The sequence below is a fragment of the Cynoglossus semilaevis genome, chromosome 9, assembly GCF_000523025.1.
Source record: "Cynoglossus semilaevis isolate Cse_v1.0 chromosome 9, Cse_v1.0, whole genome shotgun sequence".
In the NCBI taxonomy this organism is placed as follows: domain Eukaryota; kingdom Metazoa; phylum Chordata; class Actinopteri; order Pleuronectiformes; family Cynoglossidae; genus Cynoglossus; species Cynoglossus semilaevis.
Window position 1 is genome coordinate 11139797 of NC_024315.1, and position 27435 is coordinate 11167231.

General features: G+C 40.8%; 1 protein-coding gene across 1 annotated transcript in view; it reads right to left on the reverse strand.

The window, feature by feature from the left end:
• tenm3 (teneurin transmembrane protein 3) overlaps positions 1–27435 on the reverse strand; it is a 70762-nt gene that overhangs the window by 22867 nt on the left and 20460 nt on the right. The window contains 7 exon segments of the mRNA XM_025058499.1: positions 26–257; positions 910–1034; positions 1254–1337; positions 1443–1562; positions 4534–4598; positions 4909–5082; positions 7622–7889. Of these exon segments, the coding sequence (XP_024914267.1) occupies positions 26–257; positions 910–1034; positions 1254–1337; positions 1443–1562; positions 4534–4598; positions 4909–5082; positions 7622–7889 (1068 nt within the window).

The window sequence follows — 27435 nt, forward strand, 5'->3', positions numbered from 1 at the left end:
AAAATTCCACAGATAAAAGTCTCACCGATGACGATGGTGTTGAACGAAACATGCTCTGTATTTCGGCCGTCGTTGTAGAAAGCCAGGTGCCAGATCCCCAGGTCCAGGTACTGGATGAAACCAGCCTCGTGCACATTCACGGAGCGCACGTGACGGGTTTGAGGCTCCACGTGTTCAGCAGCTTCATCTGTTTCCCTGAGTGCTCGCTTTTCTTTGGACGTGAGTCTGCTTCCATCCAGTAGCTCCACAAAGTCGTACTGGGAAACAGAAACAAAGAAAGACACAAGATTTTTCTCTATAAACTTTGTTGTAAGACAGCCAGTGAAAAGCATACGTGTCAAACTCAAGGCCCGGGGGCCAAATGTGGCCCGCCAAGCCATTTTGTGTGGCCCGCGGGAGCTTAAAAAGCATTTAGTAAAGTCCATGAAGCAGAGTTTATCAACCTAAGAAATTAAAAGTTTTTTTTTATTACACAGCAATGAACAATATTTGTAGAAAATAATAAATAATAATAATAATTGCAGATACATGTATTAGTCTGTTATGGAGGAGCTACATCTATACCAGACTCTATTCTGTTTGTATCAAAGTCTGAATGATGTTTATTTTAAAATATTGCCAGATTATCGTCAAACAAAGAAAGTAAATGGAAATTTTTTTTTAAAGAAGTAAATTAAATTTGTTTAATTTTTTTCACTGTGTCCCACTGCGGGCTGGCACCAAAGGACCTATGGACTGGTATTGGTCCGCGAACCGGGGGTTTGGGACCCCTGATCTATACAGTGTTCCATTTAAAACCGGCCCTTCAACTGGAACTGTATCGATGATGTGGAGCCCAGTGAAAATGAGTTTGACACCCCTGGTAAAAAGCAATCCTGCCGAGATATTGAGTGTGTGTTTTTTTTTTACCTGTGTGTGTGATGGTGGCAGGCCTTTACGTCCATACACTCCCACCAGAGCGTCTTTGTGCACGCAGATGTTGAACTTAAGGAACTGCGGTTGGTCCACGTAGAGCTGAGACCTCCAGAACACACCTGCAACAACACAAGAAAACATCGACCCATTTAACACTTCAATCACTCTAGGTTGTTCTGGAAGATGTTGCCAAAATGTCAAAATGCTACAAGTGGGTCGAGAAGTAGCTAAAATTAGCCAAAGGTAGATGAGAGATACATCAGTCACACTGAAAGGTAGCCAAAATTTACACCTAAAGTGAGTGAGTGAGTGCGAAAGGGAGAGAGAGAGAGAGAGACCTGGTGGAACATCTTGTATGGCTCTTCTTCCCACGTCAACTTCTCCGATGTCAATGGTGTTGTTTTCTAGAAGAAACAGTTTACCTGCACAGACCAAAAGATTTACTATAAGTATCAAGGTGAAGATCAATTTCAGCTCAGTGGACGTCAGGGGAGGAGCTCGTAGGTCAGGGGAGGAGGCGGCCTCACCGTTGTCTGTTGACACCATGAAGGTGTTGGCTGTGGTGTCTCTTCCTCCTGCTCCGTTCTCAAAGGTTCCGTATCCATCGCTCTCCTGGAGCTGCCAGTTCAGTCCAAACAGGTGCATGGCTGAAGACAAAAGACGGAGATAAAGAACAAAAACCTGGTGAAGAAATGTGTTTAAAAGGAGCCTTAAGTCATCCAGAGATGAAAAAAGAAGAGTTAAGATTTTAAATCAAACTCAAACTCCGGACAGACATGGCCATTAATTAAGTCATGAAAAACGTTTGAACATACGTGGGTCAAACCAAAAATGAGAGTAGAACAAAATTAGGATAATCAATGGCAAGATTTGGTTAAAACACGACCAGAGACATAAACAATAACATAGTGGGTTCGGCCCCCTGTGTTTATTTCACTGCTGTCTGGTCTTTATTTTTTTTTGTAAGTAAACTTATTTAAAGCAGTTGACTTTTAATGTTTCTGTCAAAGTTCATTGCCGTCAACATTAGCTTCCAGCCACAACACATTTAACCAATTAGAATGTCTGCTGTTGATTACATCAAACAGAGACCTTCGAGTTCACACAGCTGGGATTGTTTACCAACAACAACAAACAACATATTGGCAACATTTGCAGGATAGAGCCACCAAATCCGAGTAAGTAGCTGTTAGCAAAATCAAGATTTTCTCAGGACTTTGGTCTGAGCTAAAATAATAGATTTTCTCTTTGGACTTTGGTCCGTGAGCTAACATCATAGATTTTCTCTATGGACTTTGGTCCGTGAGCTAAAATCACGTACTATTAGAATGAGGTTTGGTTTGAGAAATGTTCTCCTCTCAGATACTGAAGCATCCGTTGGACTTGAACTGCAAAGCAGTGATGCCGGTTTGAAAAGTTGGTTGTGTTTAAATGTTAATGTTGCTGCTGCTGACATATTTTAGTTAAGGGTGAACGACTGAGGTTTAAACATAGCAGAAACTAAACCAATGATTGAACATGTGAGTAAAACAACACACAACTGAACAGTGCACAAGAGAAAAGTGGACCAATTATACTGACACACACACATACACACTGAGTGTTAGCTCATTAAATTAGAGCCTTGCTGTGCCAGCCCATTACCCACCAGCCCTCCCGGTGAGGACAGGAGCAAAGGTTTACAGGAGTGTGAGTGTGTGACTGTGTGTGCGTGTGTGTGTGCGTTCAGTGGATTAATGGTCATGGTAACAGTCACGCACGGCTGCTTCTCTCCTGCAGAGCTCTTTTTCATTTTTGGAATACTTCTTCTTTTAAAAACTCTACTTTTTCATATTAAACCACGGCCTAAAGTTCATCCACAAAGAAATGAAAAAAGTAGAGTTGAAAGGAAATATATATATATATATATATGTAGTCGTAAGGGGAAAATCAGGAGATCTAATTCAGCTGAAAAGTGATCGACAAAAAAACTTGGATAAAAAAACCAAAGCTAAAAACAGCTATTATCACACTAAAAACAGGAAACTTTTTTTTACCATAAAATGCACACATTAAAAAACATACAGATGGAGACATATACACTCACACGGACAGAAATATACCACACACCTACACACAAAGGAGAAAACACACACACACACACGATTGACAGCTCCATATATCCAAGAAAAACACACACATGAACAGACAGGGATCAAATTCTGTCTGGTATGTTATTATGTCATGGCCTGGAGTGTGAGTGTGTGTGTGTGTGTCCTTTTGTGTATTTTCGGTGGAGCCTGGATAAATGACTGAGGTAAAAAATGTGAATCTGATCCTGAGTTTGTAAGAGAAGCTGCTGCAGCTTAAACTTCACATTTTAAATTCAATACATATTTAATATTTTTTCCTTTAGATGTTTTTCTTTTTCTGATTATATCTATTTTTCAAACTGGATGGCAATTCAGCCGTAGGTGGCTTTTTTGAAGTGACTCTTATTGACTTTTATCATTTAATAATTTGAGTAAAAATTTTAGGATCATTTTTACCAACTTTAATTATATATATATATATATATATCGACCAACCTCACCTTGATGACCTTAAAGCATTTAGGCTAAAAACTATTAGCAAGAGCACACCAATCAGAGCAGTGAACTTTGACCTCAGACTCCATACACAAAGTCAAGTTTGTGTTCGGAGCAGAGCAGCCAGACTGGTCCTGTTCACAGACATACACCAGTGAGAGGATCCAGGTCTGGGTCTGGTTCTGGTTCTGGTACTGAGAGCGAGACGGTACTGATGAGGACTGTTCTCAAAGCTGCCCAACTGCTGACTGTGAGAAAATGAATCAGTATGGAATATACACAGATATAATTTTAAATATGTATAAATACACACGCCTGCACACAGACACATTTTTTTTTAAATATATATATAAGTACACACACACGCACACACAGTCTGCGGTGCCTCAGGCCTCAGATGTGGAAGCCCAGCTCCAGTTCTAATTGCTTGCGTTCACTGAGGAAATCTGCGACCTTTAGAAAAAAAAAAATCGTTGCTCTGCTCTTCCGTTCTTCTTCTTCTTAAGACTCTTTAAAAACATCTCTCCTTCTCTTCTTGTTCTCAAACTGTTTTCTTTTTCTTTTTTCATAAATGCTTTTTGCAGATGCTGACAAACGACCCTCTCGGCTCCAGAGAGGAAGGTGAAGAGAAAGATCTAACGACAAGTTTAACCACAACATCAGCTGATGATGCACCAACAGGTCAGACTGAAGTCTGGCCGAATAACTTTTGGACGTAGATTAGAACAACACTACCGACAGGAAACTGCAGCTTGTTTTATCACATCCATAGAGAAAATCACTGACCAAAGTCCACTGAAAAAAACAGTGATTTTAGCTCCAGTGGTCACACAGATGCTGTGTTTACGTAGTTCTTTTTTTGCAAACCGATCCAAGCGAAATACATGACCATCCTCTGACCTCCGATCCCACATTTGTCTCCTTGAGACCAGGTTTGGAGAGTAACATTCCAGAATAATTCACCATGAAATCTGTCGGACACATTTATGACCCAGCAGTTCACCTGACACACATCCTGGAAACAGCTGTGTTTGTGTGTGTGTGTTCTTACCTATACAGTAACAGAGCAGAACAGACAGTAGCACAGAGAGTCCTACAGCACTGAGAGCTGTACACCTGAAGGAAGACAAAGACCGTTAGGTTTAATACCACAGTCAACACACCGAAAACATCTGGTCTTGTAAAATCAAGGGTTCGATTTCAGGTGTCAGTTCTGATCTGTGGTATTTATTTTTACTTTAATTTATTTCACTGTTTTTTCTTAGTTCTGTTCAAGGTGTAGTTCAGTTTAGAATGTGTTTTGGGCTGGGACTGTAGGTCTTTTGTGTGTGTCTGCAGTATAAGAATTAAAGTCAAACAAGATAAGTAGAAAGAAAAAAAAAACAAAAGTGAAATTTTAACAGAGATGAAAGCTCTGTGGACCGACCTCCAGGAGCAGAACTTGGATGTCTTTTTGAACTTGAAGGCGGAGCGGGACAGTGTGGTTCTGGGTAAAGGGCGGGTCGGAGGGGAGTAGACGGATCCTGTGGCCATGGTATAGCCGGGCGTGGCCGTGGAGAAGAGGGGAGTGGTGCCTGTTCCTGTCTTAAAGAGGAAGTGCCTGCAGGGGGAGATAGAGAGAAGCAGAAAGACGTCAAAGCCTAACGTTCACAAACCTCAGCCTGGAACCGGGATCAGCGCAACTGATCAGCTCAAGCTCAGTTCAGGCATTTAAAAAAATGTTTTAACTGCAGCATCAACTCTGATGGACCTTCAATCTTTTTGTGTCTTTGTGGCAGAAGCAGATTTTTATTTTTCTCCGTCCCTGTTTTTTTCCCCTCTCTTCTTCACCCTCCACTGTCACCGCTGTAGAGTCATTGTAAAAACCTGGTCACCTTAAGCTCTGAGGGGGCGCTCAGGGACCAACGGCAGCGTCCTGTCCGAGGATCTGAGACCCGGGTCTGAGTACGGGCTCATCAGAGAGGAGCAAATTAAATTGTAGCTTGGAGCTAGCAAATGACAAAGTGCTTTAAAAGTCACGGACAAAGACGTTAAATCAGGTCTCAGTTAACACCAGCAAAGTCAGATGTTAGCAGAGGCTCCAGGCAACCTGACCTTGAAACGTTTTAAGCTGCCCTTTAATTTCTACGAATGAGGTGGTGCTTTAAAAACATCCCTCCAATCCAGAAGCGCGAGTGATATTTAACTGGTCGGACACCTTCAGACATCAACACTACTAAGAGCTAAACGGTAGCAGAAAGTAGATCAAACCTAACAATACTAGGAAAATACAAGAACAATACATCAAATTATATTTCGGCATGATGAAAAGTGTGCCAGAAATGTGAAAGATGATTTATTTAAAAAAACAATATTGTGCCTGTTTCTACAGGAAGGTATGAGAAGAACATCTGACCAGCAACTTCAGCCAAGGACATCTCAATGAAACTGGAGACATCTGACCACTGGTTTGAGGACAGGGCAGAGGACACTGAGCCCCACTGCTGTCTCGGCCCAGTCTGACTGACGAGTCCACAGTGATAAGACAAACGTCTTTGTCACAGCGCAGCTGTTGCAGCACAGCTGAATCTCATGTAATAAAACAGTTTGTGGTAGGTGTCGCTGTTGTGGTGAGCCGTACGGCTGTTTACTGAGTTTGTTGACTGTTGACTACCCTCTCACTCGTGTTTGTTGTAACAACAATCCTCTCAGTTAATTTCTTTTGTTTGTTTCTCCACGACTTGACCAATCGGACCTGGATCAGTTGTAAGGAGTGCGAGACGCAGCTCCCTCTTGTGGCAGTTGAAAATATATAACCAGAAGTGCGTGTGTGATGTGGTCAGAGTGTTTGGGCAACCCCCCCCCTCACTTCATCTTCTGAAGTTTTTTTTCCCTCTTTTTCCTCTTTTAGCCTCAGGCAGGTATTAATTGCGGTGCTCCTGCTGCTTATAATTGTGTCTAATTGTTAATCACAGCGTCAGCTAACAGAGTGTAATTAGAGAAAGCTCGTTAGCCTTCTGTGGTTAATTACACTCACTCTGACAGTCTTATAATCACACCTTCTTTATGTTGCAGCAGCTTTTTAGGTTTTATATCTGTCAGAATAAAAACAGGATTGAAATGCTGTTCCAGGTCCAGTCTCTCCTCAAAGGTTCACACTGGCTGAAATGTAAAAATGTATATTTAAATGCTCTGGAGATGGTTTAAATTATCTTGAGGCCAATTTAAAAAAAAAATTCTAGAATAACTTAATAGTCAATTATCATCAATTGCTTCTATATTTAGTGAATATGCTGGAGAAGATGTAGTAAAAATAAATAAAATAAATGGTTGTAAAGAAATAACTATGTGAGCTTTTGCGAGCAAAAAATATTTTCAGGAAACTTATTCTAAACACCAAGAAGAAAAAAATATGTAATCGGCCGATGCTAACTACACTAGAATACAGCACTAATTATATGTAATAAAATATGTCAACAGTGTATCGCAGCTAAGTAGGACCTATGAACTGTATTGTGTTAAAAAAAGGGAAATTTAAGTAGGTCAAAGGTGAAGCTTAAAGTTACCACAGACACACTGTGAACTTTTTTGTTTGGTCACTTGCACAAATAAAACATGCAAATTTAAACAGGCAGAAGGAAAAAGTGAGACAGCAGAGGAATGTGGCAGCTGCTCAATGTTTTGTCTGCAAAGAGAAACTGTGATACTATCAACACACACAGTCACACACACACACACACACAGCCACACGCACAGAGAACAATCTTCCGCACTGAGTTTATCTTTTATGAGAAGATGAAGAGTGTGGTAAAATGTCCATCTGCCATCTGTGTCGCATTGAGCTGAAGAAAAAAAACGGGATTTTCTCTATGGACTTGAGTCCGTGAGCTTAAATAGGTGATTTTCTCTGTGGACTTTGGTCTGTGAGCTAAAATTACTGACCTTCTCTATGGACAATAGTGTGCGAGCTCCAATCACTGATTTTCTCTAAGGACTTTGGTCTGCGAGCTGACAATTAGCCAATCGGTTAACGCAAAGTGAGGATTCTTTAGAGGGAGTTTCTAAAAATGTCGTTGGTGTCGCTGCTGAGTTGATGGCAGCTCCCACCCTGGGGACTGATGTTCGTGAAGATGGTCAGGTGAAATTTAAAGGGCTATTACCTTGTTTCCAGAGGCACATTGCTGCCCAGCACCCAGCTGTCTTGCAGCGGGACGCTCTCAGGGGGCGTAGTCTGCAGCTCGCCTGGTGATTGGCCGGCCACAAGTGCCGGGTTTCCAGTGGGAGGAGTTAGTGTCCGAGTGGAGTGGAGAGACTGGCCGGCGTGGAGTGTGGAGCCCAGCGATTGGTTGAGTGCTGTGACCGATGGCGGCTGGAGGTGTGGAGGCGGGAGTGGAGGCAGCGTGGAGGCGTGGTGATTGGACTGTTGCTCTGTCAACATAAAAGAGGCGGAGTCAGAAGGATCAAAAACTATTTTCTTCTTTCAAGATGCTATCAGTGATGTTTTTATATCAACTAAACAAACTTTGTATTCAAACTAGCTCAGACAACAGTAACGGTACCAACAACCAGAGACAGTACTGAGAGTTCTAGAGACAGTACCAGAATATTAACTGTGTCGATCACAGGAGGAATAAACTAAGAAGTAACTAAGCAGGATTGACAGACAAAATATGTAATTTTTATCAAACTAAGTGGTAAAAACATATCGTAGGACATTTTTCGCGTGACAATCAAAAGTTTTGACTTGATAAAAAAACCTCATCACTTCGTCTCCTCTCTTTAATTTATGATATATTTACCAGACCCACTGTGTTTATTATTTTAAAGTCTTTCTCTTTCTGATAGGTTTCATCCACCCGGCGCTGCTGTGTGTCTGTTTCCCACCATGCTCTGCTCTCTCTCTCTCTCTCTCGCGCTCTGTTGATAGTCTTGGCTTCAGTCCTGGTTTTTGGATCAGGGTTTTATTAAAACCACAGACTGGGACCATGAAGAAACACATGTGTTTAATAGTGAGCTCAGAAAATGTCAGACAGGAGCCAAAACAAACCAATGGCCCTAAAACCAGGAGAAAAAAGGAAACTCTCTGACAAGTCTGCGTGTGAAATGTCCAGCCAGGCTTCCATAGATCAGACTACAGCTTCTCTCAGTTTCTTCAAAATGTCAATTTTGTTATTGCATAAAAAAAAACGTAAGCTTCGTAAAAAGCAAAACCAAATGTTAATCAGACACGCCTAAGAGTTAGCAATAAAATGCTAATGTTAAATATATATATATATTTTTTAGCATGTTGTAAGTAACGTAGCAATAAAATGCTAATGTTAAATATAATTTTTTTTAGCATGTTGTAAGTAACAAATTACATTTACTCAAGTCACGGTAATTCAGTATATCTTTTGTGAGTAATTTATAATTGTTTAAGTAGTCTTTTGTGAGTAATTTATAATTTTTTAAGTAGTTTCGTGAATAGGCAATTTTACTTTTATTTAAGCACATTTTGACTCAAGTATTTTACTTTGTTACATTGGAAAAGAACCCACCACTGAGTAAATAATTTAATGCAGGGAAAAACAATGACAGAATGACAGAAAATTGCGTGGCCGTGCGCAGGGATTTCCTCCCATTTTAATGTAGCCAGATAATGTTGACTAAGAAACAGACTCTAGCCTGTCATTGGATGATGGCTGGTGTTGAACAGAAAATGGAGGTTGAGGACTGGCCAAGCAGAGAGGAAATCCTTGGCCATATCTCAGCCAGCTCTTGGTTTTCAAATTTAAACAAGGCAATAACTTTATCATGCGATGCTAAATGTGCCTGCCCCCGGTGGTCAGAGCTGTCACTGTCTAAACTTAAGTGTTCTTTAGTGTTCAAATGGATCAGGGAATCCTCAACTTATGCCGTCCTTTTTGGAATGAAGTAATTTAAAGTAACTATTACTTAGTTACTTTAAATTACTTCATGCTAAAAAGGACAAAGTACATTTTAAATCAAATACTTTTTTACTTTTACTCAGGTTGCTAGGTGGGTACTTTTACTTGTACTTGAGTAGAATGCAAGCAGAGTAAAGATACTTTTACTTAATTACATTTTTCCAGTACTTTTCCCATGTCTGTATAGTTGTATGTTTGTGTTCAATGTTGCCATGAATTAAGACTAGCAGTAGGGATGTAATGATACACTTAACTCACAATATGATTTTATCACTTTTGTTTTCAAACAAAATGTCTAAAATCTCCGGAATGATCCATTATTTGTAAGAACTATGCAAAATACCATTACCAACTGAAATGTTCTTGTGCACCATATAAACTGAAGTTGTTATTTTAAATACCAGAATATAAAAACAAAAAGGTACATGTCTAAATTTTAATTGATTCAAAATGCATAGTTACATCCCTAACTATTAGCGAAGCCAGGAAACATTTAAGGTGGAGATTAACAGCACACAGCTTTCTGATTGGTGGAAAAGTGTCTGCATTTTCTCTTGACTCAGCGTCTTTACACTGCAATCATAAACTTTGTGGTTGCACAAAGTGCAAAAGTGTGGAGTGTGAACACTCACATGCCATGTCAGAGTGAAAACACAGACAGTGCACGAGTGTTCACGCGCTGCCGGTGTAAATAAATGTTGTGAATTGTTCTCCTTCATGTTTAGCTGCAGTGATGTCACACTTCTTCTATTTTTATCTGTGCTTTAACACCTCGACAGATTCAGCTTCAGCTGCAGCTGTCATCACCACAAGTTTTCACCTGTTCTCTGAGGAGCTGAAACTCACCATCTCAGCCTCATAATCGCCACACACTGAAAAGACCCACAACAAACCTCACTGAAATCACTGATTTTAGCTCATGGACCAAACCTCATACAGGAAATCACTGATTTTAGCTCATAGGCCAAACCTCATACAGGAAATCACTGATTTTAGCTCATGGACCAAACCTCATACAGAAAATCACAGATTTTAGCTCGCAGACAAAACCACTTACTTTAGCTATGAGAGAAATTTCCCACAGAGAAATTTAGTGATTTCACCCCACAGTGCAAAGTTGTCAAAGAAAGGCAGTAATTTTAGCTCAAAGAGCCACAGAAGCTGCTTGTGCACCACTGCTTCCTGTGGTCAGTTTGTGTCACTGTGGTAAGTCTGTGTCTCGGTGAGCTAAAATCAATGCTTTTCCTCTGTGAGGTTTGGTTTGGTTTTGAGAGCGTGGTTTATTGATAAAATAAGCCTCTCTCCTCATTGTGCTGAGGTCCTACACCTGTGAGGAGTTTGAATCAAAGCAATTTGAGCCCCGTTTTCTGGCCATGTGACCGCTGACGGTCTGATGTTTGCCTTGCTCCACTGCTCAGAAAGAAAAGAAAAACAAACACAGGATAAGGAAAAGCTGGAAAGAGGAGGAAGGAATGAGAAACGGGGAGAAGAAAAAGTGGAGAACTATTAAGATGAAAAAACGAAAAAGAGAAAGAGGCAAAGAACAGTTGGCGCACGGGGAAAAGGGAGAACAAGAAGGAGAAGACGGAAAGAAAAACAAAGAGAATACAGAGGAGAAAATATACAGAGAGGAGAAAGAAAACAGTGGAGAGGAAAATGGGAAAGTTAAGAAAACAAGGAGCACCAGGAGGTGGAGAAGGAGAGTGCGAAGAAAATGGAGGACAACAAAAAGAAGCAGTAAGACATGAGGAAATAGGGAACAAGGTTCAGATGAAGTAAAAGCATAAAGAAAAAGAAGAAAAAGGAAACATAAATGGAGTAGAATTAGAGGGAGGTGAAGGAGGGCGTAGGAGCAAAAGACAAAGGAGGAGGAGGAAGAAAAGGAGAAAGACTCCCCCTCCTCCTCTTCAGCTCAGTCCAACCTTTATTTCTCCCCTTTTCTCCCTCCCTCTCTTGCTTCAGAATCTGCCCTAGTCTAAAACTAGACCTGCACCCAAAGCCAGGACCAGGAACCCATGATCCAAATAGACCAGTGCACCATCTGGACCTGCTGAAGGATCCTCTCTGGGACCAGGACTCTGATCCAGACCAGATCTAAGAGAAGCTCCAGGCTTTTCAGGAGCTCAGCTTTCATCCTCAACTCTCTCTTACAACTAACCGTTAGCAGCCGTGACGGGTACTGTGGCCGGATATGGAATTCTGATAAAACACAATTCCATCAAGTCACATGATCCTGGACTCTGACCCAAAATGACCGCAATCTAAAGTTTGGACCATAAACAGAACCAGATCTGACTCTGGGTTCAGTTCCAGGCACATTTTATCCTGTTCTGCTGCAGGAACGTTTTTATTTTATTTTTTTATTTAAAGGCAACTTTTAAGTTTTGAAATGTGAACACTTTTATCGATCAAATGTTTTCTGTTCTATTAAAAAATATATTCTATTAGGCTTTTCCACTGTGTCCTTGACTAACTATGAGGTATTTTTAGCTACCTTTTAGGTATTCTTGGGTTTTTTTGTTACCAAGTGTTAATGTTGAGTACAAATGCGCTGCATTCTCCTCCCCTCCATTCTCCTCTCCTTCTTCCTCCCCCTCCTCTCTGTCCTCCTCCTCTCCTTCCTCCTCTTCTTCCTCCTCCTGGGAGTGGACCAGGTGTGTGTCTAACAACACCGTGTCCCGGGCTATGACTTTCTGAGGATGTGATTGGTCAATGACAGATGATGGAAAGGAAGGGGGGAGCATGGGAGAACCTATGAGAACAACAAAAAACAAACAAAAAAACAAAAAGATGAAGGATGGAGAAAAAGAACAATGAAAAACTGAAGAAAATAAATATGACATAAAATCAATAAAAACAAGTGAAAATGTAAAATGTTGTCGTTTATGTGAACTGAAACAAGTCAGGACCAGGTCCCAACAGGACCATCCTTTAAAATGGACCATGGACAACAAAACAAGGATCAATGTTATCTTTTAGACCAAACAACATCAAGTCCATCCCACTATTATTACTTATAAACATAACTCAAAGTCAGTGTTTGACTGTGACGGACCCAGAACTAAGCTGCAGGTCTGGATCAGCCTGAGGTGAAACAGCACATTTCACAAGATGAGTCACCAGAAAAAGAGTCACAACAAAAATAGTCTGTGAAAATATCTTTTGTAAACTCAAGAATCTGATGCTACGTTTTCAGCTGAAAAAAACAAAAACAGTTTAATGTAAAACATTTACAAAAGAAAGAAAATCCTGCATGCGCTTTTATAGAGGAAAAAAAATAGTGGAAACAAATGTAACTCTGCAGTCTAACTGCAGCAAAACTGCACTTGGAATGTGATTTAACTGAATTATTTTCCATCCTGTAAACAGACAAAAAAACAAAAACAAAACCCCAAAACACCCCTGCGTCGAAGTCAGAACAGTCATGCACAATTTCCAATGATGTGCAGTCAGTGGAAGCAGGTGAGGTACATCATGAAAAGTAAAATACTAACCACGATAAGAGAAAACTAATTCTTCCACTTGACTGTTCTATAAAATGTGTTTTCTGTGTGAACATTTCCATGGTCAAAATCACTGAATTTATTCATTTCCTGTTCAAATACGTGGAAGAAGGACGAGTGTTGTCTCATTTGAGACAAGGCACACACTGACTGAAGCAGGCAGTTGGTGCACCCCCATTGCTGTCTCTCTTTATATCGCCAATATACTTCTGATCGGCCGTGAATGCGCAAAGAAATGAACAGGATGAGGCAGGATAGACTGAGTCCCGCAGGCACAGTGGGTACCAGATGCACCTCGATGCAGTTTGAACATCAGTTGAACAGGTTGTGTTGTGAATGTTTTAAATGAAAATAAATATAAACAATGTTGAAATAACTTTTGTATGACATTGTATAAGTCTGCAACAAGGTGGCGTTCAGGTACTATTGGAAATTTGAGAATCTGACAATAAAGGCACTGGAACAGATCACTTGGACCTGAGCTGTTTGGACAGAGTAACAAGTGCTGTGATGATTAATCCTGGGGGTATTTTGACCCCCAGACTATAAGGAACTGATTTAATAAACAGAAATTGGACAAAATATGGCATCTTTAACAAATAGCAGTAGAAAACCTTTGCTTTTCCAGTTTGAAAGCCTTAAAATTAGCCTGCAACTTATATCCCAGTGCACTTATATTCTAAATTTGACGATATATGTTTCAATTAAGGTCAAAATTGAAATATAAGCTTCTATTTTGGGTTCATATATTTGTGCATCCAGTGCCTCAACAGGCATGAACCTGACCACATGTCATGGCTCATATCATCTTTGGCTCACAGACCAAAGTCCATAGAGAAAATAATTGATTTAACCTCACAGACGAAAGTCCATCGAAAAAATCATTGATTTTAGTTCACAAACCAAAGTCCATAGAGAAAATTACTAATTTAGCTTGCAGACCAAATCCCATGGAGAAAACAGTGATTTTAGCAAACTGACCAGGGTGAGTAAAGATAATTATTTATAGGTGAGCTCACACTAAGTTATTATTGACTCTTTCGTTCTTTTATAATGAAATTCATGTATCTGTGTCAGTGTAAAGAAATGCGCATTGTGTTGTTGATCCAGCCAGAATTTGAAACCACAGAAGTAAAAATAAATAAATTTATTTAAATAAATAAAGAACTGCAGTGTTGAACAGCTGCAGAGGTGAGCCGCGTTCGCACGCGAGAAAAACAAGAGGAAGTACCACCTCTGAGCGCCCGCGTGTGTGTGCCCACATGGCAGAGCTACACTACAGTAAGTGCAGCAGGGATGAAGGATGATGTTCACGCTGAAGCAGTCAGGTGGTGAGAACATAAAAATCCCTGGTGTTGTCTCTGCTGCACAGCTGCCCCCAGACTGTGCATGTTTGCTATGTATCAGCTCTGAGTTTCAGAAGAAGGTCTGAAGGTTTCTGCTCCGACTGGAGAAAGTCACAGAAAGGTCTATGTCAAAACAAGTCACTGATGACTTAAGTGATGGAGCCGGTGGTGGACCAAGAACAAGTTAATGTCTGATGACTTAAGTGATGGAGCCGGTGGCGGACCAAGAACAAGTTAATGTCTCCACGAGGTTTGGTCTGTGAGTTAAAATCACTGTTTTTCACCATGAGGTTTGGTCTGTGAGTTAAAATCACTGTTTTTCTCCTTGAAGTTTGATCTGTGAGCTAACATCGTTGTTTTTCTCCATGAGGTTTAGTTTGTGATCTAAATTCACTCGTATTTTCTGTGATCCTCACAGACGTCAGCAGGTGTGGGCTGCCTCTGTCTTGGTTATTCTTGTTTTCCTGCCTTTTCTGTAAGGCTGTACTTCTTGGCGTCAGATTTATTTGTGCACAGTCGACAAACTCTGCGATGTGTTGCTGAAAATGAAGCTTAATGTCAAACAACACAGCGGGCTTTGATAAGTGTGTGATCCACCTCTGAATAATCACAGTGAGTGCTCATTAGTGACAGCACAGAGAAATTGATGCTGTTTTAGCAGCAGAGGCTGTAAAAAGTTAGGGCTAAAAGGCAGCAATAAACCCCCCCGGATCTCCCCATCATTAATGTTGTGTTCACATAAATCAACGGCTTCTGTTTCAGGGGCCAAATATAAAAGTGCAACAAGAAACAGTCGCCCCCTTTTTCAGACACAGTCGATCAGTTTGGCTCTAATTAAAGACGGACCTGGGCTGAGGTGTTGGAGGGCAGATTAAAAATAACAAAAAAATGTCATCCAGAGGTGGGCTGGAGCCCATCACCTTCATCACGGCTGCTCTCTGAGATCATGACGGCAGTGACTCGTCTTCTAATGTTTTACTTTAACACCTCTGAGTCCAGAGGAACGAGAGTCCGGTATAGTCACACGCACACTGAAGCTGTTTGATATTCAGCTCGCTTGCGGAGGAACAGCGGCAGAGGCAGAGGGAAAATACAAAAACACCAACAAAGGCTGAGACTGTGCTGGAGTCAGAGCTGAGGTCAAAGGTCACCTTCAGGCAACAGTGAAGAAAAACAACCAAGAGGAGGATGGAGGAGAGGAGAGGGAGAAAATGAGGAGGTTTTAGCTCACACACCAAAGTCCATAGAGAAAATCAATCATTTTAGCTCACACCAAACGTCCATAGAGAAAATCATTAATTTCAACTCAGTGATTCTGTGACATTCAGACCTAAGTTTAAGCCAAACTTAGATCATTGAGAGAAGAACTGGCAGCAGCAGTGAGTCATTGTCGCAGCCACAGAAAGTCACAGAACCTGGGAACTCAGGGTAGTCTCTTCCTGCAATGTGGGATATTCTGTGCTCTATTTGGGTGTGTGTGTGTGTGTGTGTGTGTGTGTGTGAGATCAGGGGACTACAGCTCTGAGTGGAAAAACTCCACCAACAGTGATTTATTACAGTCACTCACACATTGTATGATTTATTTCTCTGCACATAGACAGTAGTTCAGGGGTAAGAGATTAGTTTGAATCCCTAAAGAGAAAATGATCATTATTTTTGAACACACCAGAACACGCACACACACTCATACATATACAAAGACGACAAAGAATAAAAAAAAACATCAAAAAATGTACTCCATAATATGCAGATGTATTTGAGTTATCTTCACCATCAATCCACGTCTATTTCAAACTGGTAGACTGGTCTGTGAAACACACGCTTTCTACACTAAACTGCACCAAGAAAATCATTTACTTTGGCTCACAGACCAAAGTCTATAGAGAAAATCAGTGATTTTAGCTCACAGACCAAAGTCCATAGAGAAAATCAGTGATTTTAGCTCACAGTCCATAGAGAGTGATTTGTTCCATGAGCTTAAATTCGGGTTTTTCTTTTTGGACTTCGGTGTGGAAAATGCTCTAATTGAACCAGCGTAGAAAACACGGCCAAACAATGAGACAAAGATGTGATGATAATGACAGACACGAGTGGAGGTGGTCTACTTTTCAGGGCCTGTTGTCTCTGCTGACAACCATGTGATCAGTGAAGTGGAGCAGAAACAGATGAATCTGTACGAAGTAGAGCTCAGGTTCATCAGCATCACCTCGCGTGAGCCTCACAAAAGCTTTAGTCACGTTTGTCATCCAGGAACCACATACTACAAACCTGTGTGACATCAGCGTGTCACACAAACACAGTGACAATAATGAGGTGTAAAGAAGAGGCAGGAGTCACAGAAGGGGAGGGGGAGGAGGTGGAGGTGGAGACCTCCACAGACCTCCATCGTTTAACTTCATCTAATTCTACTGCTGTCAGGACGGGTTTAATGGTTGCAACAAGAAGCTGAGGGCCCCGGGGTCAGACACACACACACACGCACACATCAACACACACACACACACACACACACAGTGTTCACCAGGAACAAAGGTCTTTGTCTTTTCCTCAAATGCATTGTTAACAGTTAAATGTCCGCTGACGGCAGTAGTCTGATTTCATTCTTTATACGTTTAAGTTTTACACAACTACCAGTTTTTCTGTGTGCGTACACGTGTGTATTAATGTGTGTGTGCGTCAGCAGCTGAAACATATCTTCACTCAGACTCCGGGAAGAGTCGAGTGAAGACAAGTTGACGTCCAGTCCAGTTAAGGTTAGATTAGGGTTTCTTAAATAATGTGAATTTAGTTCATATTAGTTAGGTTGGCGTTAATTAAGACAGGGTTAGTTAAATCAATGTTAGTTAAGACAAAGCGAGTTAAGGTTATCCACGGTGAGTTAAGTCAAGCCCAGTTAACTTGATCTGAGGAGGCAGCTACCGTAGCTAGCAGAAATCGTTATAAAAAAGACTTTGAGCAAGGTTTGAGCAAAGATAAGTCTTAGTCTTAGGTTACCATGGTAGCCTGTTAGCATTAATTAGCAACATCGAAATTAGACTCAGATTTGTTTGAGTGTTGCTGCACCGTTATCAGAAGGTTCTCAGTGATAAATTGATTTAAAAAAAAAGTTCAGAAATGAACACACTCTCACTGAAGGATAAAACACACAGTAGTCCTTCAAGGCCCAAACACAGCGGAAATATTAAATACATCATTTTGTACAAAATGCATTTGATAAGGTTGAAAAATAAGAGTATAAAAATAAAATAAATTATGTTTCTAATTATGGAAAGCAGGACGTGTCCATGACTGTCAACAGTCTGAAATACTGTGTTTTTTATTTTTGTGTGGAAAAAACAGAGAATCTTGACGATAATTCTCTGTGATAGACCTTAACACACACACACACACACTGTAGGCACACAAACAGTGATACACACATACATTCAAGACCGAGGTGTTTTTTAATAGTCTTTTTTGGGCCATTTGTTTGTTTTTTTTGATTACTTGTGAATCAGAAACAACAACAATCCAGAGTCAATGTTAAAGGAAAACAACTTTCACCGTCATTACAGTCGACTCACTGCAGGAAAGTGTGTGTGTGTGTGTGTGTGTATGCCTTTGTGCCAAGAATCTTGGAGATAAAACACACCGAGCTGCTGAGACACCACAAGACAAATGAAGTGACAGTGTCATACACACATACACACACGCACACACGCAGTCATGTCACACTCACAGTCTCTGTCAGTTTTTATCTCAGGCTGAAGGAAATGAAGACAGATGATGTGAAGCAAACATGAACCATGAACACCTGAGATTGTGAGTGTGTGTGTGTGTGTGTGTGTGTGAGTGTGTGTGTGTGTGTGTGTGTGTGTGAGTGTCCCTGATGGTGCTTCTCACTAATGTGTGCGGTTCGTTTGTCTCTTCTCTCTCCATCCTATTCCTGCAGTAATTTAAACGTATTCACACTGAGACGGTGTTTGTGGCGACGTTGTTGTTGTTGTTGTTGTTGTTGTTGTTGTTGTTCTGCCGAAACTGAACTGTTTCCTGGCTGGAATCTAAGCTCACATGCTGTGGGTCACTGGTTCCAATCCCACCTATAATTTGTTTTTGTTATGACAGTGTATTTTGAGCTACAACTTTTGCTTGGCTGCTGAGTTTTCTCTATTAATTTTAAAGGTGCAGTCTGCAGTTTTCTTCTTTTTGGAAAATATGCATCAGCCACTCTTTACCAATACATCTGAATCTTATCAGTATCATTACCACCACCTATTTTCCACTGGTAAATATCTCGCCAAACCTTTAAAGAACCAAGGAGTTTGAGTCTACTGTGTTTTTATATCGCTTTTTATAAACTTCTCTTTGACAACTTCTCTTTTTTTTTAATTTTGTATTTATGGTGCCAGAGCCAGAGAAAAGTTTCCGTTCTTAGAGGTTTTAATGGACAATAAAATAATATTCTGAATGAAAATAAAGAGCCTTAAAACAGAACTCCTCCCAGTCACTGACCGGGTCGGACCCTGAAAGCTCACAGAGCTAATAAAGCTAGAGCTAATGATTTTAACATCGTGTTATAAAGCTAGAGCTAATGATTTTAACATTGTGTTTGAAAAAGCGGCGAGGAAAACAAAAAAACAGAGTCATTTCCAAACACAGTTCAGGCTAATTTGCTAGGTTTTCTGCCATCTTTAAAGTAACAGTGTGACATTTGGGATTTTCACTTAAACCCACTATGCTCGCTCCTAATTCTGCCAAGTTTAGTTTTTTCTAATCTATCTGTTAGCCAACAGTGTCTGGTTTAGCTAACGTTAAGGCTGTCTTCACAGCGAATTTTTTAGAAAGTGAAGCTGATTCTCCACAAGTTTCCTGACAATTTCACAGCACTGATGCTCTACGTCGACAGATACAGAAACACACACACACACACACACACACACACACACACTCCCTCAAAGGTCATTGTTTCATTGTGTCGACATAAAAGGTTCTGTTTTAAACAAAGCTGTGAATAAAGGTGTTTATGATTAGATCTGTGTGCATTCTTTCAGTGACGTACGTGTGTGTGTGTGTGTGTGTGTGTGTGTGTGTGTGTGTGTGTGTGAGCACACTGATGAATATTTGTCTCTGCACTTGTGAGTGTGTGTGTTGCTCTGTGTCACTTTAATCACAGTGATGGTGGATCCTGCAGGTGATATAACGGTTGACTGGTCCCATTGTTCAGCCCAGCAGTCAGTCGTCGGGTTACGCACACACACACACACACGCACACACACACAGAGGCACAAAATTCCACCAGAAAAGAAACAAAACACTGCGTGTGTTCCGGAAAGAAACGCTTGATCGCACACATAAATGAATGTGTGTCAGTGTGTATGTGTGACACAGTCGGTCTCTGTCTGTGTGTCTGTGTGTGTGTGTGTGTGTGTGTGGGTGTGTGTGTGTGTGTGTGTGTGTGTTTAGCCCTGCAGCTCAGCTCAGTCCATCAAACTGTATCCTGCACTATGTTCTTCTAAACGGACAATTGAGAAAATCATTTCCTACTCCTTCAGCAGTAAAGAAGAGCAGCAACTCCTGCGGCTCCTCCTGCAGAAGCAGCGCTAACTCCCGGCTACTGAGTTCAAATGCAGCTGCGTCTGGAGACTGCACAGTTCAGGGTCATCAGGTCATTCTGACAAAATCACAGAGGTGTACTGATCTGGGAGCAGCAGCTGACGGTTAGCTGGATCAAACAGGTTTTTTTATCCATAACCCTGACAGCTGGTTGTCACCTCGGAGCTTCTGCTCTGTTGACAATTCTATTTTGGTTTCTTGTTATGACGACTTTGTTCAAACTATGGTGATTTTTCCAAAGAGATTTTCTTAAATGTTAGTATTTAGCTCAGGTCTCACAGCAGCAGCTTTAAAAACTGTGCGGGGAGAATTTTAAGGGGGACTTTTTAACTTTCCTTTGATTCTGACCTTGGTCAGGACACACTCACAGACCACTTTAAGCCCATCTCTACTCTGGACGTGAGTGAAACTATGAGGAATTAGCATAGCGCTGAACACGGAGAGAGAAGACGAGGCCGAGGAGCAGCCAAACATCTGGTCTCAGGCTCTGATAAGAAAACATTCAGTCAGTGATCAGCTCATCACTCACTCTGCTCCTGCTGCTCCTCGTCAGTCTCTTCTCCTCCTCTAACATCATGTGGTTGTTGTTTCAGTCTCAGGTCAGAATCTCACTCACGCTGGGCAGCAGAGAAAATCCGCAAATGCATTTGTCGTCTTTCACTCTTTTTCCCCTACTTCCTCGGTGTCATTTTAACCTTTAGACACAAAACGCATTTTGTGTTTGTCCGTTGGTTAAAGATCACAGACGAGGATCAGAGATCCTCCTAAAACGTAGTCATGTAACAACTGACGAGTTAGGTCAAAGGAGAAGAGAGATAAATAAGTTAGCTTCGAGTTAATAGAGAAAAGCTTACAGTTAGCAGACAAGAAAATGGCCAAAAAAGAAGGGCCAAAACAGGTAGCTTTAAAACAAAGAGAGAAAGAAATAAATGCTGTAAGCTAAAACTAATTGGAAATGAAAATAAATCAACCACAAATTGGCTAAAACATAAAATAGTTAAAATGTCTATTTAAATAATTGTAGCGCGGAATTTGAATAAAAATGTCCAACGAATACGGTAAAGTGATTTCTGCCCTAGTTTTTGGCTAACGTTAGGAATCGCCCCCTGCTGGTCTGCTTTCTTAACGACTTCCGTCATAACGTTGATTTGAAGATGCGTTTCTTCCACTAGTGATTGTGGCTTCTCTGTTTCTTTCCTCAAACATGTGTTCTCTTTTGAAGAGAGACGTTTTATTCTTCTTGTCCGTCACTCACTTCCTGTCTGCAAACACACTGATCCCACCTTTAAATTTATGTTTGCGGGGGGAAAAACTGACGAGGAGATCACAGACAGAGGAGAAGAAAGAGGGAGAAGAAAAGAAGGACACACTCACAGGCACACACACACACATACATATATATGTACATATATATATATACACACACATACACTCGTACAAACACACACACAAGGCTGTGGAATGTAAAACTGTGTCTGGAAATGATTAGAGGAGAAAACTGAAGCCTGTTTTCTCAGAGTGTATGCGTGTGTGTTTGAGCAGCAGCAGCCACTGTAACCACACACATACGCACACACACACACACACACTAACAGTAACTACAATTCAGTGTCAGACAGTCAGGATAAACACATCATTTCTTGAATTCAGCAAGAATAAATAAATAAAATTAATATAAATAAATAAAACGCTGTTCAAAGTTTTAAACTGAATCAGCAGTGGAACTTCATTCAGTTGATTGTTTAAGGGGGAGAAAAAAATGTTTCCCAAATTTCCTTTTGCTGCTTTATTACCAGAGAGGTTTTCAGAAAATCTGACGCAGCTGGAGCAAAACAAGGACACGGAATCATCGCCATCGACCGCCGCTGACTGCCCACGCGAGTGCACGAGAGTGTGTGCACGAGAGGGGACTGGCAGCGTCACCTCTTCTCACGGAAAAATGAACTAAAGGTCAGATAATACAAGGGAGTCCGTTTGACAACATTCACTCTGACTTTCCATGGTTCCCTCTCAGCCACATTCCCCACAGCCCCTGCATGGGAAGGGGATTTTCATTTTAAGACGAAAAACCAAGTTTGTAAAAGGAACCAGATGACTCCATCGTCCAAACTTCCACCAACAGTGAAGATGAAGGTATTCAGCCCTGCATCTAATTTCATCCCCTAATGTTCAGGAGGAGGAACTGGACCGGTCCCAGAGAATTCCTCACTTCTTCTCCAGTCAGGACAGAAGGAACTTCCACGATGACGAGGTGAAGCCTCCGCCATTCCAATTCCTTCTTCTGAACTCAAACTCTCGGCTGCGAGGTTAGGGTCTGACTATTTGTGCTGACATTTTCTAATAGAGTAAATAAGTGCTTCTCAACAGAAGACAGTAATACGATGGGTTTCTGTCTCCACCTGCAGGTAAAGATGATGTCAGCGATCATCCAGAAATGTGTGTGTGAAGGCAGGAGTGGAAGCTGCTGCTGAATGTGTGCTGCCTGGTAAATATTACTGGTAAAGGTCAATATAAAAAGAACATCCACATTTGTGAAAGAGCAACAATAGCTTTCCTTAGTGTTTATTTGCATAAAAGATGAAGAAAAAAAAAAGTCTTAAGTCTTAAATCCTGATTGAAGCCCAGGTCTGTTTACGTAGCGTTTGTTGAACATGTATAAGATTCAATTTTTTGACATCAGAATTGTTTTTTATTCAGACAATTTGTTTAATTGACGAATTTTCAATTTAATAATGCCCTTCAAGCAGAGAGCAGAGAGTCCTGGGTTCGATTCCCAGAGGAACCAGATATTTAGAGCCTCTAGGGGTCAGCCTGTTGCAGTACATCTGCTGCTAACCCAAGAATTTTTCCAGAGTGGGATCAATATATTTCATAAAATTACATTAAAAAATAATATATAACCTATAAAAAAATTAAAAAGTAAATAATAATCAGATTGATATTTAATGTTTTGATTTTCCTTACACTTTTTAAATACATTGTTAATTAGAAAAAACATATTTGGATAAAGAATAATAAATAATATTAATTAATAATGAAAAACCCCAAAATAAATGAAGTAAAATAAATAGAAACTTTGCTGTTATTAAAAAATAATATTTTCTTATTTTTTTCTTTAATTAAAAAATCATGTAATATTTTTCTTTGGAGTACTTAGAGTCAGTTTGATTTGAATTAAACACTAAATCTAATTTTAAATCCTAAAATTCTTGATGTAACATGTTTATTTGTCACGTTATTTAAACGTCAGTAAATGTGGAAAATAGCTGAAGCACTGTGATGTATTTTTAAAATGCTCGATGCACACACACACACACACACACACACACACACACACGCACGCACGCACATGCAAAACACGATATCAACACTCCCTGCTCAACCACTCATTTTCAACATAACGGAGGAAAAAAAATCAAACTTTGATTTAAACCCACGACGTCATGCCAAACATTTCACTGCAACAAAATTCCGAATGCGCGCGCGCACACACGTCCACACACACACACACAGCGTCAAAGAAAGTGCTCCTCAGTACCTGCTGGGTCCAGTTTCAGCTCCAGCTCCAGAAGACTGAAGAAACGAGTAAAGGCTCCAGAAAGAAGAGATACAAAGACAGACGCACGAGGACAGACTGCCGTGCGTGATGCCGCCTCTCCGCACGACCACGCACACTCCGGTGTTCTTTCCTCTGTCTGTGTGTGTGTGTGTGTGTGTGTGGCGTGAAGCACCGACAAAGCGCAGCAGCCGTGCGTCTCTGCGCGCTCCCTGCTCCTCACTTTTTCCTTTTTCTTCTCCTGGTCTTTTTTTTCTTTCTTGCGCAGCTTCTCCTACAGCTGCGGTGACTCACGCACACGCACACGCACCAGCAGCGTTAACAACACCTCCTGTTCTCTGACTTCATTCCCACTCCTCCTGAACCCTGCTCGATCTTCTGTCACCTCTCTGAGAAAGATCTGCTCCTCTCCCTCCCTCGGTCTCTCTGTGGCTGTGTCTCCCTCTCCACCTCTGTCTGTATCTCTCTCTCTCTCTCTCTCTCTCTCTCTCCCTTTCTGAGGAAGAGGAGGAGGAGTCCGCGAGAGAAGAAAGGAAGCGGATTGGCTGAGAGGAAAAGAAAGAGTGGAGATATAGAATTGGAGAGAATAGAGTGAAGAGGAGGAGGAGGAGATTTGGAAGGAGGAGCTGAGTGAGTGTGTGATAGAGAGAGAGAGAGAGAAAAAGAGAGAGAGAGGACACTCCCCATCTCTCTCTCTCTCTCTGCACATTCTTTTTCTCTGATCTCCTCGATTCTCCAGACCACATATGTATTCATAGCACAGCAGCCACAAACACACACACACACACACACACACAAGTAGTGTGTACGTGTGCGTGCGAGTGTGTGTGTGAAAGAAAGAGACTGTGTTTGACTAAAATTGGACTCCGCAGCAACACAGTTGCCGTCAATGTATCTACACAAGTAAAATAACTTGTAAACAGAAGCACGCACGCGCAAACGCACACACACGTCATACCTGAGTTCAGGACACGTCGTGACAAAATTTTGTTCCAATGTCTGTTGGTTCTGTCGTCCAAGAGTTCAAGGCGCCCCTCCCCCAGCCTGCTAAATCTAATGCTTATGTTAATGCTAAAGCTAATAGCACTAATAATATTAACACTGACCCTAGCACCATTGTAAATACTGCACTAACATTCTAATAGCACTAATAATATTAACACTGATGCTAACTCTTACCCTACCACCATTGTAAATACTGCACTAACATCACCAAATATATTAATAGTAATAACAACACAAATACCGATACAAAGTATAGTACTGATACTCATACCAACGACGGCGATGAAGAGGACACTCGTTTGGGTCATACAGACGACGCTAGTTTGGACTATGGTTGTGGAGATGACCGTAGCATGGACAACAGTCTTGTGGACGTTGGGCATTGGACGTGTGGTCAACTGTTGTTTGGACGATGGACGTGAATGACAGTTGTGCGGACGAAAGTCGTGCGGACGATGGTCATGTGTACGACTGGCGTAAGGATGACTGTCCAGTGGACGATGGTCATGTGGACGACTGGCATAAGTATGACTGTCCAGTGGACGATGGTCATGCGGATGGCAGTCTTGTCAACAGAATAACAAGGTTAAGGTGAAGTTTGAAACGTCAACCTCAGTGCGGACCCTTCAGTTCCTGCTCCGATTAAAATTACACTCTTCCCGCCGACCACACACACACACACACACTCTGGAGCCGTGTTGTGTTTGTACGTGCGTTCACGTGCGCTCGTTCACACGTGCACATTAGTTCCCCTCGACCTTCAGAGCAGTGGAGAGCCTAAATAACAGTGATTACAGAGATCAGATGTGGGTGGACTGAAGCCTTTAGGATAAATGATGGAAACCTGCTGTTTTAACCACCTGCGGTTTTAAATACACCTGCACACACACACATACACCCCCCCACCCCGCGACACACACAGGTGGCTCTTTTTGTTCAGTCAAATCATAAAAATAACCACCCAAGATTCACAACCACACAGACCAGACGTCTAAGGTGAGCTGGGAAATGAAACATTTCTGAAAGACGTTAATGTTTGTCTGTGTGTGTGCCCACTTCATTGTGTGTATAGTATATATATATGCATATATATTTTTACATATATACATATATGTATATATGTAAAAATATGTATGCATATATATGTATATATATGCATACATATATACATGTATATGCAAATATATATGCATACATATATGTATATATGTATATATATATATACAGTATATATATATATATATATATTTGTATGAATTTAATCTGGAGGAACTCCTCTACTGGTGATTTCAGAGCACACTGCTATATATATATATACAGTATCGCCTTTTTCTTAACGTGGACTCGCCTTTTGTGTTTAAAAGTAAAGGTTTAAGTTTTCGGTCTTTCTGTGTCTGAGCTCTCCTGTGTTCTTCTCATGCACAGAGCGAAACGATGGTGTCTGTCAATAATTATAACATGACGAAAAACAATTGTCTAAATATTCCTCAACAGTTCCTGTGCTCTGATCGCTGGTTGACATACAGTATTTATATATTTTTCAGTAATCATGTGCAATGATATTGATGCAAAACGCTGTCAGAACCGACAGACTCCAGTGTATAAATAATTTCAGTGCAAAATAATTCGATTTCATATAAAGCTAATAGACTAGTCGTCATTTTGATTTATTTTTAATTTAGGCAGACAAGGCTACCAAGCACTTTGATTTTCAGCTCAAATTTCTTTGCTTCAGTCGACCAAGACTTTCTTTGGTTGATTACAACCCCAGTAACTACAGACTAACACTTGCACCAAGTGATGACTGTAACTACAGACCAACCTTCGCACTGAGTGACGAATGGAACCACACACCACGGGGAGAGGGACGGGGGCAAAAACAGAAAGCAGAAGAAAAAAAACCAAACCAATAAATGATGGCGTAAAAACATGTCGCTTTTAGAAACCTATTCTCTGAAAAGGCTGTTTGTATCTATTTAATATGATTATATTATTATGTTGGTTTGTGTTGATTTAAATCCTGCAGCCACTGAAGAGGAGGCGTGAATACATGAGTGTGCACGTGTGCGTGCACGTGTGAGGTGCCATTCAAAAACCACCTCCTCACCTCCTGTTGAGTGCACACACACACACACACACACACACACACACACACACACTGTGATGAGAAAAATTATTGCGTAAAAACAGGAGAAATATAATAAATTAAACTCAATAAAAATAAAATAACAATTAATCGGTTCAGATTAAAGAGGCTAACATGTATTAGCATAAATGGCGTGCAGGACCTAGAGCTGGGGTGTCCACACTTTTAAAGTGATCTAACTACATTGAAAAGTGTAAATATGTATTTACACATATAAACTAAATATCTTATAATATACATTTTATGTTATATACATAATACTGTCTGACTCAGTACTTGTATGGTACTTATCTTGATAGTGATTAGCATCTTAAAATAGAATAACAGCTATAATTGTAATTATTATTATTTTTTAAAACCTCACCACCTGCAGGAAGGTTCAGGGGGGCTGGTACGGTACTGTGTGATTTGGGTGAAGACTGCTGCCTACACTACCCAGTAACGGTTAAGCGGATAAAAATGGATGGATGGATGGATTATTTTTTAAATGTAATTGGTCAGGATCTACCAGCACTCCCTTTGAGATCAACTGGTAGATCCCAATCTACTTATTGGGCATCGCTGATATAGGGGGTCCGATTGGGTACTGGAGGTGAAATGCAAAACATATTTATGCAAAAAATATTTATACATATGTTAGAAAAAAAACAAACTAAAAAAAAACTATATACTGTATATATATATATATCCATCCATCAATCCATCCATTTTCATCCGTTACCAGGTCGCGGGGCAGCAGTTTGCATGACCGTCACTCAAATCACACTGCACCGTACCAACCCCCCTGAACCTTCCTGCAGGTGGTGAGTCCACTGGAAGGTACCGACCACCCTAACTGGGATTTGATCTTGCCCAGGAGGTGAACCCTCGGGTTCCACACCAATGAAATATATATACAG